The sequence below is a fragment of the Penicillium canescens genome, assembly GCF_028828765.1.
Source record: "Penicillium canescens strain IBT 15451 chromosome Unknown utg000006l_segment0_segment0, whole genome shotgun sequence".
In the NCBI taxonomy this organism is placed as follows: Eukaryota; Fungi; Ascomycota; class Eurotiomycetes; order Eurotiales; family Aspergillaceae; genus Penicillium; species Penicillium canescens.
Window position 1 is genome coordinate 4,122,119 of NW_026703968.1, and position 14,280 is coordinate 4,136,398.

At 48.3% G+C, this 14,280-nt stretch overlaps 8 protein-coding genes across 8 annotated transcripts; 4 read left to right on the top strand and 4 right to left on the bottom strand.

Annotated features, from left to right (window-relative positions):
* Positions 1-697: 697 nt before the first annotated feature.
* N7446_010383 (putative general amidase) lies at positions 698-2,671 on the top strand (the record flags this gene model as incomplete). Its single annotated transcript, XM_058519126.1, has 3 exons — positions 698-1,111; positions 1,166-2,456; positions 2,514-2,671. The coding sequence occupies 3 exons, from the start codon at positions 698-700 to the stop codon at positions 2,669-2,671; spliced, it is 1,863 nt and encodes a 620-aa protein (XP_058369914.1).
* Positions 2,672-2,769: 98 nt separating this feature from the next.
* Positions 2,770-3,874, bottom strand: N7446_010384 (oxidoreductase, short-chain dehydrogenase/reductase family). Its single transcript, XM_058519127.1, has 3 exons — positions 3,686-3,874; positions 3,323-3,637; positions 2,770-3,239 (listed from the first exon to the last, which is right to left on the bottom strand). The coding sequence occupies exons 1-3, from the start codon at positions 3,799-3,801 to the stop codon at positions 2,825-2,827; spliced, it is 846 nt and encodes a 281-aa protein (XP_058369915.1). The 5' UTR covers positions 3,802-3,874; the 3' UTR covers positions 2,770-2,824.
* A 760-nt stretch (positions 3,875-4,634) lies between these two features.
* Positions 4,635-5,376, top strand: N7446_010385 (superoxide dismutase; the record flags this gene model as incomplete). Its single annotated transcript, XM_058519128.1, has 3 exons — positions 4,635-4,682; positions 4,736-5,212; positions 5,269-5,376. 3 exons carry the CDS (start codon positions 4,635-4,637, stop codon positions 5,374-5,376), a joined length of 633 nt encoding a protein of 210 aa, XP_058369916.1.
* Positions 5,377-5,491: 115 nt separating this feature from the next.
* On the bottom strand, positions 5,492-6,187 carry N7446_010386 (uncharacterized protein). Its single transcript, XM_058519129.1, has 2 exons — positions 5,839-6,187; positions 5,492-5,776 (listed from the first exon to the last, which is right to left on the bottom strand). The coding sequence occupies exons 1-2, from the start codon at positions 6,120-6,122 to the stop codon at positions 5,545-5,547; spliced, it is 516 nt and encodes a 171-aa protein (XP_058369917.1). The 5' UTR covers positions 6,123-6,187; the 3' UTR covers positions 5,492-5,544.
* A 345-nt stretch (positions 6,188-6,532) lies between these two features.
* On the top strand, positions 6,533-8,182 carry N7446_010387 (TPR domain protein; the record flags this gene model as incomplete). Its single annotated transcript, XM_058519130.1, has 1 exon — positions 6,533-8,182. One exon carries the CDS (start codon positions 6,533-6,535, stop codon positions 8,180-8,182), a length of 1,650 nt encoding a protein of 549 aa, XP_058369918.1.
* Positions 8,183-9,076: 894 nt separating this feature from the next.
* N7446_010388 (uncharacterized protein) lies at positions 9,077-9,793 on the top strand (the record flags this gene model as incomplete). Its single annotated transcript, XM_058519131.1, has 3 exons — positions 9,077-9,298; positions 9,390-9,634; positions 9,697-9,793. 3 exons carry the CDS (start codon positions 9,077-9,079, stop codon positions 9,791-9,793), a joined length of 564 nt encoding a protein of 187 aa, XP_058369919.1.
* Positions 9,794-10,149: 356 nt separating this feature from the next.
* On the bottom strand, positions 10,150-11,832 carry N7446_010389 (glycoside hydrolase family 47 protein; the record flags this gene model as incomplete). The annotated part of the gene is made up of 4 exons (XM_058519132.1): positions 10,150-10,235; positions 10,286-10,460; positions 10,511-11,558; positions 11,609-11,832. 4 exons carry the CDS (start codon positions 11,830-11,832, stop codon positions 10,150-10,152), a joined length of 1,533 nt encoding a protein of 510 aa, XP_058369920.1.
* A 1,707-nt stretch (positions 11,833-13,539) lies between these two features.
* Positions 13,540-14,178, bottom strand: N7446_010390 (uncharacterized protein; the record flags this gene model as incomplete). The annotated part of the gene is made up of 2 exons (XM_058519133.1): positions 13,540-13,691; positions 13,779-14,178. The coding sequence occupies 2 exons, from the start codon at positions 14,176-14,178 to the stop codon at positions 13,540-13,542; spliced, it is 552 nt and encodes a 183-aa protein (XP_058369921.1).
* Between the last annotated feature and the right edge of the window lie 102 nt (positions 14,179-14,280).

A 14,280-nucleotide genomic window follows, 5' to 3' on the forward strand; every position in this document is an offset into this window, starting at 1 on the left:
CGCCATAAACTCAAGCATGGGATATAAGCCAATGCCAAGTATGAGAGGCGGGATTCCTTGGCACTGAGCGTTGACCACGTAGGCCGCTCCAGGCGCAATCCTTCAGTTAACGTTAGATCGCGCAGTGTTATATAATATGTCGTGCAACTGTCTAATATGTCTCGAAACTGCACTTACAAACAAGACATTTAAGCCTCAAGATCATAACAACGAGTCACGCCATGGCCCTGGACGTTTATAATTAAGACAAAACATAGATTCGAAGGATTCAGCCAAGGCTTGTAGAAGTTAGCCACAGTTTTGCTCGGATTTGTGGACCCCGACAATGGAAACACACGATACTGGGCTCTAATACGGAACTCTTGAGTTAGACATGGTGTGATCCTGAGCGGTCCCTGGTTCTATACTCTCCCTCCTTAGATTCTCTTTCCTTTGTCGATGAAACTCACATACAATGCGGCATCTAAGTGGAATATTCATCTCTTTGCCGCTCTCCGGTGACTCATTTATAGAGAGTATCAATATAGCCAAATTAGCTAAAATTACATTTAAGCAGAAGAATCCACTTCTTTGAGATATCTACACAGTTTCTTATAGTGCTTTTTCTTAGAGGCGCATAAGAGATGAAAACCAGTGTAAAAGGCATTGTTCAAATATATCTCCACTTTACAACTATCTTATGTACTATTCACTAATCATGTACCTGAGATCACCGTGGTTCGGTAGTCGGCTCTGGGACCGAGGCTGTCTCCGCACTCCCCGCATGCAAAACCAACGTTCTCCCCACTTCTCTTCTTCACACACCATGTCTTCCCAACCCCGATATATTGCAATTGCTCAACGCAAGCAAGCAGAGCTTACTGCTGCTATTCCTCCTGAATGGCGTCTACCCGCTAACGCCATTCCGGAGGGTATGCTCTCTGTCGCCGAGTCGATCACCGAGGGCCCGAAGAAATATGGACGCGTGAACGTGATGGAAATTCCACGGACTTGTGGTCTTCTTTCTGTCAAGGAGTTGGATATAACTGAGAATTATGATATCCGGGGACTTGTCGCAGAGATGTCGGAGGGAAGATTCAAGGCTGAAGAGGTGGTGCGCGGGTTTTGTAAGGTATGCCATCTGCTATCTCCTTGCTTTCCGCTCATCGGCTAACGACTATTATAGAGAGCAGCAATCGCTCACCAGCTCACCCGCTGTCTTACCGAGCCCCTCTTTGACCGTGCATTGAAGCGAGCCCTGGAACTAGATGCCCATCTGCAGCGCACGGGAGCCCCGGTCGGCCCTCTGCACGGTCTACCCATCTCGGTGAAAGATACATTCAACGTACAAGGAGTGGACTCGAGTATCGGACTATCTGCACTCGCATTTAAGGCCGCCAAAGAGAACGCTCCTCTAGTCGATCTTCTCGAATCCCTCGGCGCGGTCATCATCGCCAAGACCAACATCCCTCAAACACTCGCGACACTGGACAGCTGCAACCACCTCTTCGGGCGCACTTTGAACCCTCTGAATCGGCAATGGACTGCAGGGGGTAGCACCGGTGGCGAGGGGGCGTTGATCGCCATGCGTGGGTCAATGGTCGGCTTCGGTACGGATATCGGTGGTAGTATCCGTGTTCCAGCCATGTGTCAGGGTATCTATGGGTTCAAGCCCAGCTTGGGACGTGTACCTTTTGGAGGTCAGATGAATGGCCAGATTGAAGGCAAGGGCCAGATTGGTTTGCAAGCTGTGGCTGGGCCGTTGGCCCGCTCCGTCGCAGACATCGATGCCATCATGGCGGAGATCGTCCCGCGCGCAGAATTATTCGGCGAAGATGGAATTCCAGGCTCATGGTCTTCACATCCTGTGCCGAGATCACTCTCTCCTCCTCGCGGCTTTACCATCGGCGTACTCAAAACTGATGGTCTCGTCACCCCTCTCCCGCCTATCACCCGTATCCTAGATGAAGTCGCCCAGACACTCCGTCATACACCCGGCGTTGAAGTTGTCGAGATCCCCGTTCCATCGGTCTTGCCAAAATGCCAAGCCCTCGCTGGTCGACTCATGGGTGTTGATGATGGCTCTCACATGCTCAATTTGATCGAGAGCATGGACGAGGAACTTACCCCTTGGCTGCAGGGCCGTATGAAGCGCGGCAAAGATCTGACCATTCCTCAGCTTGCTGGACTGCAAGCCCAGCGCACTGAAGTTGAAAAGGAGATGCTAAAGATGTGGACTTTATCAAACGGATCGTCGAAAACTAGACGTGTTGACGCTATCATCTGCCCTGTGGCTCCGCACCCGGTACCGCAACTTGATCGCTACAATGCCGTTGGTTACACATCTACATTTGTCCTATTGGACTATCCAGCGGGCGTGGTCCCAGTTCGTCCATTCGCGGAATCAGATCTGGAGAATGGACGGGATATGGACGCGCCTGTGCTGGGTAGTTGGGACAAGGCTAACCGGCAACTGTGTAAGTTCTAATTTAGCATCATACTTCTGCGTAAGGTCGCTAATGATTTTATTACAGGGAACGAAAAGACAACCGACCGCCGCGTATACTTGGGATCACCTCTCAGTGTCCAAGTCGTGACCCCCAAGCAGCATGATTACGAGCTTTTCCAGGCAATGGAGGTTGTAGACCGGGCCGTGCAGGGCCGTGTAGGCTCGATCAGTGCAAAGCTTTAATTATTTTGACTATATGTATATAGCAATAGCATGGGTTATGAATATGAATTCTGCTACTCTGTTCAACGGTCTTTCACCTTCCATTTACATATAAGGATAGAAGACGGGCCTATATAACTTAACCGTTCGTGTACATGTACATATACACCCAACCTAGAGCCTCCCCTTAAGAACAGCACCACCATCCGTAGTAATAACAGCCCCATTCAAATGACTCGACGCGCGCGAACTGAGGAAGACAACCAAACCAGCAATATCCTCCGGCTTCCCAAGCCGTCCATTAGGCGAATAATCCTCCATCTCCTTCATACCCCCCTTCGCCTCAATGAGTCCGCTGGCCATCTTGGACGGGTAAAATCCAGGCGCGATAGCGTTCGTCAGGACATGACGTGGACCCAGTTCCACGGCTAGGTTCTTTGCTATGTGGATTGCTGCGGCCTTTGAAGCTGAGTAGGATGGTGTGGCGTTTTCGCCTACGGTGCCGATGCCGATGCCTGCTACTGAGGCTGTGATTATTACGCGCGATGGGTTCTGAAGGGTTGCTTTTTTGGTGAGGAGGGGTGTGAATCTGGTTGATGTTAGATTCTATATCATATCTCATATTTATGCATTTCTTGTTTTGAATCCTTGATTGGGATGGGTTGAACTTACTTCTGGATCGTATAGAAAACACTCTTCACATTCAAGTCCATCACCTTGGAAAACATCTTCTCCGGGTGCGTATCGAACTTCTCACCCCATGTTGCGCCCGCGTTCGCGAATAGGATGTCGACGTGGTCGGTTGTCTTGCTCACCTCGGCGACAAGCCGGTCGAGTTCTTCCATCTTTGCGCTGTCGGCTGGGACGGAGATGGCTTGTGCGCCGGGCCGCTTGTTTGGCAGGGCATTTAGTGCTGCGACGGCTTCATCGCATGCTGCCTTCTTGCGGGAGGTGATGTAGACTTTTGAGCAGCCGGCTTGGAGGAGGCTGTATTTTGTTTAGTTTGTGGCTTGCTTTTGGGGGAGCGTGACATACCCTGAGGCTGCGTGTAGTCCTAGACCTCGGGATCCGCCTGTTACGACGGCGACTTTCCCCTCGACTGAGAAGATGTCGGAGAAGTTGCTGAGCTTGACTTGTTCTTCGGCAGACATTTTGATTTTATTTGGGGGTCCATTGAAGGGGAAGCTGTAGCTTCAAATAGTCTCGGTCCCGGTTAGCCGTTTGGCCTGCGCCGATTTGACCGAGGCTCGCGGTTGACCCCGCAAATCTGGGGGATTAGTAATCTGCACAAACGGTGCAAACCTTGGAAGCTTTGAAGTATGGAATGTAAATGTCTTCATGGTAATTGTTGTTTTGTTATATCAGTACATGTAGATGTAGGTTGTTGGACATCAGTTCAAATGTGGCTCAAGTACTTCCAGTCAGATGGGGCGGGGCCAGAGTAGGGCGCCAAGAAGAACCATGCAGTACATGCATGTATAGAACTTTCAGCGTGCAATAAAGATGTTATCGTAAAAAATAGTCTTCCATCGAGCATACATTGCCGAGTATCCCTATGCGTGAGCTCTAGATACATGTAAGATCATGTAAGAGCATCTCGAGAGTGTTCAATTTACCACTTTGTCCGGATCCATCTGGGACCTTCGGTTTCCATTTGTTTCCTCGATCAAAGTACCTATTAAAGTGACATCAACAAGATAACATCATCTACGGAAATACGGAGTAGTGGAATGGCTTTCATATACTGAAAGATATATGTCGATGGGTCAACACCACCCATTCCGCCAATCAAAGTAAATAAGAGCAAATGTGCTCAATCCCACTCGCCCATTCGGGAAATACCTTGGTGGCCTCAACTTGCGTGCTTAGGAGGGGACGGGGGGACCTTTCGGGCTCCCTTTATCTTGATTCTCTCATTTTCTCTTTTCTGTCTCCTTCCCCTCCGTTTCGATCCCCTAATCGCGACATCTTCACATCTACAATCATGGCCTCGCAAACCCATACCCTCCCTCCTCTCCCATACGGCTACGATGTAAGCTACATTCATTCCCACGTACAAAGCTAAACCACTAATACCACTCCTAGGCCTTGGAACCCATCATCTCCAAGCAGATTATGGAGCTCCACCACCAAAAGCACCACCAAACCTACGTGAACAACCTCAATGCCGCGCTCACTGCACAAGTCACAGCAACCCAGTCAAATGATGTGCCCTCTCTCATCGCCCTGCAACAGAAGATCCGCTTCAATGGCGGTGGTCACATTAATCATTCCCTCTTCTGGAAGAACTTGACTCCACCCGGAACACCCGGTAATGATATCGCCGGTGCACCCACTCTCCGCGAAGCTATCGTCTCTCGCTGGGGCTCGCACGAGGCCTTTGTTAAGGCTTTCGGTGCTGAGCTTCTTGGTTTACAGGGTAGTGGCTGGGGTTGGCTTGTTAGTAAGGGTGGTGCCAAGGGTCGTCTTGAGATTACTACTACTAAGGATCAGGATCCCGTTAATGGTCCTGATGTACCTGTTTTTGGTGTTGATATGTGGGAGCATGCTTATTACCTGCAGGTGAGTTTAGCTCGGTCACCTCGTTGTGTGGCTTTGTGCTGATTGTCTTTGTTTAGTATCTGAACAACAAGGCCGGATACGTTGAGGGTATTTGGAAGATTATTAACTGGGCTGAAGCCGAGAAGCGGTACACTGCTGGCGTGGAGAACCCTCTGAAGCTTTAAGCTGTGTTTCACTCAAACCAAAACAGTGATTGATACTTTTCTGGTAAAGTTAGTTCAATTTTATATATGGAAGTGGTAGACAGAGTTAGAAATTCCACGCAAATAGAAAAGCAAACTCCATTCCAACTAAGCCCATAATGTATGTACAAGATATAACCGTAAAACAATCTAATTGTATCCCACGATTCCAATCCCCAGGATTGATCCCCCCACCTCTCTGACCGTCACCTGCCGGCCGATAACACCCTTCTCCGAGACGCCCAGGTCCAGCCGTTGAGGCAACTCGAACTCCATTTCAGTTTGACATGCTGATTTCGAGTTTCTGTCTTGTGTCATCTCCAATCGGAATTGGTGAAGTGGACTATTGCTCAATGATGTGTTGGAGATATCGCCATATTTCCTGTTCGAAGGGTAAGTTTCTGTCATTTCAAATATATTTTATTTCACAAGGAGTGGTCTTACTCGATCCGCACATCGACATGTCCACATCCCCGAAGCGTGTGATATGTTTCTGTGTCATCCATTCGGAAGATTGCTTTCGTTCTCTGGGTTGTTGGGTCTGTGTCGCGGAAGAAGAGCGAGTATGAAGACATTGAAGCAGTTGATGACGTAGACGAAAATGATGAGATTGATTCTGGCGATGATGATCGAGATATCTCTGAGGGGCTTGGGCTTGTTCTATTCTCTCGTGGGAAGAGGACGGCGATGGTGCCTCCGAAGGTTGGACGGTTGCTTTCTCCACACATTGTAAAGAGTGGATATCGGATGAGATGAGAAGGTGAGACGGAAAATTTTATGTATATGTACTAGGAAATACCTTGGATGTACAAGTAACAAAAAAATGAATGAATAGAAATCAGAATGAAGAGGACTATATACCCGCAAGGTTGGCCACCAAGGTGAGCGGGATCGAGCACAAGTGAGCAGATTTGCGTAGGAATGTGGGTCTGGCCTGAGGCATCAATTCGCTCACTTTCAATTTCACAGATAGAGATGAATATATGATTTAACTACTTTAAATTAATGTACAATATACAACTTACTTATATAAAATTGTCTGTGTAGTTCTAGCTTATCCTTATCGCACCAAAATGACCAAAATGGCTAGCTGCATACATACAATCCGCACCTCAACCCCACTCTCCCCCACCACAACATGTCCGACTACTACGACCTCGGAGACTACCGTCGTGAAGTAACAACCGACAACGAAGATGCCCAAACCTGGTTCAGCCGCGGCCTAATCTGGGCCTACGCCTTCAACCATGAAGAGTCAATCCGCTGCTTCGAGGAAGTCGTCTCCCTTGACCCAACATGCGCAATGGGATACTGGGGCCTGGCCTTCGCCCTAGGTCCGAATTATAACAAGCCCTGGCAACTCTTCGATGGCGAAGATCTGGCCTCTACAACGACACGTGCACATCGCGCCGTGCTAGACGCGAAGAAACATGCACCCGCTACGTCGCCGTTGGAAGTTGCACTTATCGACGCGCTGCAGTTTCGCTATCCGCAGGAACTGCCGGTGGAGGATTGCACGGTGTGGAATCAAGCGTATGCGGATGCGATTACCATCGTGTATAATGACTATCCGGATGACTATGACGTTACGGCGCTGTACTGCGACGCGCTGATGAATCTGACGCCGTGGAGCTTGTGGGATTTGAAAACGGGCCAGCCGTCCCCCGACGCAAAGACGATGCAGGTGAAGAGAGCGCTGGATCGGGTTCTTGCCCAAGATGAAGCGCTCAATCATCCTGGTTTGTTGCATTTATATATTCATCTCATGGAGATGTCTGGGACGCCGGAAATTGCGCTGCCGATCGCGGATTGTTTGCGTGGGCTTGTTCCTGATGCTGGGCATTTGGAACATATGCCAACGCATATTGATATTTTGTGTGGCGATTATCGTCGTGCGGTTGTGTCCAATACTTCGGCTATTCGCGCTGATGAGAAGTTCCTCGCGAGGCAGCCTACGAGTCATTTCTATAATCTGTATCGCGCACATGATTACCATTTCAGGATGTATGCTGCTATGTTAGGTGGACAGTCGAAGATTGCTCTCGAGACGGGTGCTGAGCTGGCACGGGTCTTGACTGAGCCGCTTCTGCGCACTGAGTCGCCTCCAATGGCTGACTGGTTGGAAGGATTCGTGGCGATGCAGATGCATGGGTTGATTCGTTTCGGTCGCTGGGATGATATCATTGCTCTGGAGCTACCGGCTGATGCAAGTCTCTACTGCGTCACCACTGCCATGATGCACTACGCCAAGGGTGTCGCATTCGCAGCTACGGGTCAAGTCCCGGAAGCAGAAGAAGAGCGCACGCTATTTCAGCAATCAACGAAACAGGTGCCTGACTCGCGCACGCTTTTTAACAACCGCTGCATAGATATCCTAGGCGTCGGAGAAGCTATGCTGGATGGCGAGATAGCGTACCGGCGCGGTGAACATGAGACAGCATTCGAGTACCTGCGCACAGCGGTTGAACGAGATGATTCGCTGCCATATGATGAGCCTTGGGGCTGGATGCAGCCGACCAGACATGCGCTTGGTGCGTTGTTACTTGAACAGGGAAGAGTGGACGAGGCAGTGGTGGTCTATGCCGCGGATTTGGGCATTGAACCGACGCTGGCACGGGCTCTGCGTCATCCCAATAATGTTTGGGCTTCACATGGGTATCATGAGTGTTTGGTCAAGCTGGGTCGGAAGACTGAGGCGAGGGTTTTCGCGTCTCAGTTGAAGATTCGGTTGGCCAGGTCGGATGTGCCAATCAAGTCTTCTTGCTTTTGTCGGCTTAAGACTGTCTGATCCTGCCTGTTGTTCGAGGTTTCCGGTTGATTGATGGCGCAGTGCCTTGGGGCTTTTATCTAGTAGTATTATACTGTTCATATTCGCGTGCTGTTGTCCACTAGATTAGATATTCTTGTCATTCTGTCTTAGGAACGAGTCTCACTATGAGTTATGTAAATAGGTTAAGAACAAAGCCAGTTGAGGCAGCTGAGACAGATCTGATATCTGAATTTTATATACCATACCCGAGGAGTGCTGGTTGTTATGTAGGCTCTGGAAGGATTGACAAGGGTCAGCGCTTCGTGTTTCGCTCCATTGATATCTTTCCTACATAGCCAGCATGTGTTGGCACGAAGCCCCGCTAGTTTCGGTCAAAGAACACCCAGTATATACAATTGAAGTGTCTGACTGAAGTCACTAATGCAAACCCCAAACTCCAACAAGTTACCAGCCTTCCACACAGCACATAAGTACAAATTTATAAATAGACCATCGACATCATACCTTCAGGCACCCAACCAAACCAAAATTCAAATGCCAAGCCGATCACCGCCAAGACATACCCCCATCTCAACAGTCGACGTCTAAGCTACGCAGAACAGCTATCCTGAACACTTCAGTTTGGGGCATAAACTCTCCGCTAGACTTTAGCCAGATTCATTGGTTCGTTCGTGTATCGTTGGATATGCCGTGCCCTTGGCATTGCCACTGCGGTTGAAATGATGGCTGTGTCGAGTATAAACGGAAATGATTATCGCGACACATGGATATACGATAGTTGGTTTTCTTTAACTAATTTGGGGGCCGGGGGGGTATAAAGAGGGAATAAGATCTTTTAAATTAGGTCTTCCTTTGATATAACCAACTATTCATTACTTATCTTAATATCTAATATTACACTAGGTGGTAATTATGCCTTCAACTTCTTACGATCAAACCAACCCATCATGGTGTATCGAGGCAATACCCCGACAACAGAAGAAATGGTTCTCCTTCCTATCCCTACGCTTCGGAACAGTACTCTGCACCATGACGGCCGTTATCTGCTTTTCCTGGGCTATGGTCCAACACGACGAAGGAATTGTTTCAACGGATGGGTTAGGATCTGCATGGTCTAGTATTAATATTGGTACTGTGAGTAACTTATACACCTTATATCCCTATATCTTTTGTTTGTCTCAACTTGCAAGAGGATATTCGCTAATACTTTAACTTTTTTGTCAAGTCTGCCTACGGCTTCATCTGGTCAACCGCCTACCTCATCGTCATATTCTGCAACTGCATCGTTCCACCCGCAGCGAGCATTACATTGGACTGTATTGCATTTATTGCGCAGATCATCAGTGTTAGTTTTGATTTGCATGAGCTTGCTTATTGGAATGGGGGTGGCTATGGACTTTCTCGTACTACTGATGATGATGTGTTATATGGGGTTGAGTGTTTTGGGTGTTCGGTTATGTTGTTTGGGGTGTGAGTATCAAAATCCTAGGTTTGTTATCGATTCTGAGACACTGACGGGGTGTTATCTCTAGGCTCTTCTATCTTGTTCTTGTTGTGTGGGCTTCTAGGGCCTGTCATGTTGAGCGGAAGGCTGGGAGGAGGGACTTCAAGCCTTCTTTTGATGCTTAATCTGAGCTCATTATGCTCAGGGCAAGGATGTATGGGACATGACTCTATCAAGACTGTCCGCATTATCTGGTGAACTGACACTGTTACGAGCTCATGAAGTATGGGCTGAGGCTAATGTTTAATTCTGACATTTACTGTGTCAAATAATCCTAATGTTTAGTGACAAATATTTACTGGTGAGCGTTTCGTATGCAACTAGTCTCGGTGGGGTAAAAGTCTGTTGGGTGAGGATCAAAAAGTTGTATAGATCTACGCTTCTCCTACAGCTTTCTATGTCGAACCTAGCGAGGAAGTAATGTAGACTTGATACATATACTATCTATCAAGGTGCTCGGACGGCAGAAGTATGCAAATAACTAGGTGTGTGCGACGCGGATGGGATGGGCCTCAGTGTTGAACACGAAGGTATTCTTATTGCCCTTCTGAACTTGCCAGGGAGAATCTAAGATGGTTAACGTGGCTATAGAAGTGATAGCAAGATAAATTACTCACCTTCTGCGTGCACAAGGTATGCATACTTCATGACCTCGGCATAAAGGAAACTCTCTTGGTTATCGTACTTTGAACCGCCGCCAGAGGTGTTGACGCTGCTCACGGCAGCGAAGCCTGAGTCGGTGCGGCAGGTGGCATTGATTGCCTTGAAGGCGTTCCATGCCCAGTCGCGGTACTGTATCTCTATTAGTATATCTTCGGCTCCACCATGGCGCAAGTACTTACGATCTCATTGCCGGTGACCCGGTACGCGTAGTAGAAGCTCTCAATGACTTCAGGGCGCAGGTCATATGAGCCACTGTTGATATAGTAACCGGCTTTCTCGAAGAATTCCTTCTGATCGTTCGGTACCTTCTTCGGGTCCCAGCCCCACGAGTCAGGTCCGATTCTGGTCAGGGTCTGGTTGTAAGTAGCCTCGCAACCGTTCACGAGCTCCAGGCCAAAGTCGATAAAGTCCTGTCGGTCCAGAACGGTACCGCCCAAGATGAAGCTGCCGCCGTCAAAGCAGGTCAGATGCTGCGAGCTGAGGTCATATTGGCCGTTGTAGTATGACGCCAGCCAAGTCAGTTCCGGGCGGTTCTTGGGGTGTGATGTAAGGTGCTTGATGGTCGACTCGGCTGCAAGGATCCAGCGGTCCTTGTATGACTCGAACCGCTTGGGATCATAGACGTACATCTTGATCAAGTACTCGTAGAACGAGTCATCACCGCCATTCCACGAGACAGCACCGTCGGTGAAATGGCCGTTAGAAATATTAATGTTGCTTCCCACCAGACCAGGGAATGGCTGTCCGCTCGACGGCTGAGGGTTGATCAGATATGACTGGGCTTTTTGGCTCAGCTTAGCATATTCATCGTCGCCCGTCAGGTCGGACAAGCGCGTCCACTCTAGAACCAGAGTTCCAGTCACGGCGAGGCCATTGGTACTTGAACCATCGTGGCTTTTAGAACCAATGTTGAGGTTGTTGTATGGAACACCAGATGGAGTGTTAAAAGCGTACTTTAGAACATCGCCCAGGTTCTTGGACTGGGCGAGCAAGGCATCCACATGGTCCGATGAGGGAGCGAGATTCGCTGCAGGGCCCTTAAGCAAGTCATAACCAGACAGCATACCGCCTAGGTACCGGATAGTTGTCTCAAATAAGCTGACCTCGTCTCTGGTCTTTGAGAAGTCAATGGTCATAATATGATCCAAAATCTTGCTCACGGCATCCTTGTTGCCCATGACAATAGCAGTTGAGAGCGCGTCGACAGCCGATGCACCCCATCCATTTCTGAGAGTGTAAGTTATACCGCGTGATGGATATGCTCATAGAACACTCACCTGGAGTCACCATAACCATTGCTCACTGGGTGCAACTCGTCGTGCGGGAAAGCATATTTTACATAGCCATCCCAGGCATGTTGGAAAGCTTCTTTGACAGCATCGGCTTTGGCTTTATTGTCGGACCCGCGACGCAAGTCTGACCCTTGTTCAGGGTGAGGATAGGCGGCAGCAGTTCCCACGAGGCCCAGGGCCAAAGGAAGTGACAGAGAGGGAATGCGCATGATTACGCGATGGACGTATACAAATATACAGTGTTTAGGGCTCCAGGATTAGAGGAATCGCAAACGAAGGGCCACCCAGAGGGTCAATGCGATTAAATATGTGCGGAATGAAGACAGTAGAAGAGATAGGAGTTGGAAGGAAGGGACGAAAGGGGAAGGCGAGTCGCACGCGACCCATCGCATTCTACAGAGTACAGCATGTTTCTTTGTCTTTATTGAAATTAATATTGACGTTAGATTCTCGGACATTCAGGGGTGATCAGCAAGGGATGTGATCGGGGAATGTGCCCCTGGCCTGAACTGGAATTTGTTTACCGATCAACAGATCTATGATGGATGATCTCACAGTCTAAATGTCTCTTGCCCGATCTACCCCGGATAATTCCACAGATGATCAAGACAGACGACTATCTGGCGTGACTGAGCCATCATATTCATATGTTCATATATTTAGGGTTCGATTTAGGATGTGGCTAGTTCGGTAGTTCGGGCTTAGCCTCACGCTTGGGCTTGGATATGCAACATACCCCTCATAATGTCACCGGATGAGACTTACTGACTTGGAATATTATCACATTCAAGGTTTAGCAGACTGGGATCTAAACCCCAGACTCCTTTCCGCTACACACCCGGATATACTCGTGGACGCGTCGCGTGCCATGTGTCAAATGCAAGGTCGAGTGCACTTCCCAGATGGTGCAGAAAACCTCGAAAATACTCACTACGAATTGGATGCTGAATTTCGGGTTTAATCTCTAATTTCGGGGGAAAGGAACATTCGGGTTCAACAAGCGTGTGTTCTTGTCACAGGGTGTATCAAACCCAACAGCCATATTAACTAGCAACATACTCAAGCCAAAGTATGACAGTCCTGACAGTCCCTGGATTTTGTGTTCCTGTTCCTGGTTGGGACCTTATTTCGGCATGTTTCTTCCCCTTGGCTTCCTGTATACTACTCCTACACGCATTTTCCAAAGAGATATAGACAACTCTCGCAGAATAAATTATTTCTGGCAAACAGCACGGCGTTCAAGCTAAGGCGTGGGGATATCGACGTCCCTAGCCGCTTTTCCCAGGTCATTTGGAAGCTCATGCGGGGAAATAATTGTAAGTATATCACCAGATCGAACACATTTACTGTCCATCTATCGATATTCATTGGCAATATGACAACAAATACATCTCTGTTCGTTGGAAAGAAAGAAATTCTGCCCGAACTAGTCAAAGAAAAACACCCCCTGCCCACACCAGTGCCAGCCAAGTACAAGTCAGTGTCGCATGTGGCACAGAATTCAAAAGATGATATATCAGATGCCCGCACTGCACTGGACTAGTAAGTCTCACACTTGGTAGTCCAATACTTTGATGTTAATGCCTTCGGCAATGGAGCCATCCTTGGGTGTGATTTCTTCGTAGAAGTCACCGAACTGGGATCAAGTCACTCAACTGGCTCAGCGTGATATTACCGCCGGTTTAAGTTGGGGAAATGAGCTATAAGTTAATAGTTTTTTCCGTTACAAGGTGTTAATTGCATTTCTAGGAGAGACTCCGCCCGGTTGGGTGATTCTTGTGTCGGCGACTGTTGGCAGAAACCCGATCTATTGGGCTGCAGAATAGATGACGTTTACAGGTGAAGGAATGGTCTTTCGGTATGGAAGGATGAGGACCTAGTCGACAAAGCAAAGCGGCCTCTGTGATGAATTCCTTTTACCTGATCTCTATCACCCGCTGGTTTTCTTCGTTCGTCAAAAAACTGGGTGCTCCACCAGCATCATCCTCGCAAAGGAGAAGAAGTTCTGATTTTCCTGTTCTTCGAGCAAGGACATCGTTTCCGCGAGATTTCGATCGAGAATTATATCCTCATGCAGGGATTTGTTTATTATCGGCGTATTAGCAACATGGCAAGACCACAGTCAGATTTACTAGGAAGAAGCTCTTCCAAATACCATTATGATCGAAAAATTGGTCGTCGAAGTATTGCTCTGCATTCTCACAGGTCACACCATCTGCACTTATCACAAGTTCGGGCCATTTATACCCCGACATCGACTGAGATCTTGCGATTAACTCAAGGGGAAGGTGACCGAGTAGAGAGATCATATCTGCAAGATGCGCCTTTGCTTGATAGTGACCCTGTGGACCGTGGATCTGGGAAAACATTTCCTTTCCTTGGATGATATTCCAAAGCTGACATGATGTTAGCGATATCATCAATCTGAGAGGAACGTGTCTCGCTAGACGCACAAGAATGCCCAGATTCCAGATATCAATGCTCATGTTCCAGGCACAACCAAGAATGATTTCGGGCGCACGATAGTGATCAAGTTGGATAGGATATACGCCCATTATTCCTTGTCAAGTTTTGTGGAATCTCCAAATTCAAAGACTTTCGGAAAGATATTCCTCAGTCCTCCCCTTTGGTGGATGTTTTGTCAATCAGGTAAGAGT

What these genes read in the sequence shown, in the direction of transcription:
- N7446_010386 (XM_058519129.1), bottom strand. Translation starts at nt 6,122, where the DNA reads ATGTGTGGAGAAAGCAACCGTCCAACCTTCGGAGGCACCATCGCCGTC. An exon ending in CATGTCGATGTGCGGATCGA is followed by an intron (nt 5,777 to 5,838) that starts GTAAGACCACTC and finishes CCCTTCGAACAG; the next exon opens with GAAATATGGCGATATCTCCA.
- N7446_010384 (XM_058519127.1), bottom strand. Translation starts at nt 3,801, where the DNA reads ATGTCTGCCGAAGAACAAGTCAAGCTCAGCAACTTCTCCGACATCTTC. An exon ending in GGACTACACGCAGCCTCAGG is followed by an intron (nt 3,638 to 3,685) that starts GTATGTCACGCT and finishes AACAAAATACAG; the next exon opens with CCTCCTCCAAGCCGGCTGCT. An exon ending in GTTTTCTATACGATCCAGAA is followed by an intron (nt 3,240 to 3,322) that starts GTAAGTTCAACC and finishes AACATCAACCAG; the next exon opens with ATTCACACCCCTCCTCACCA.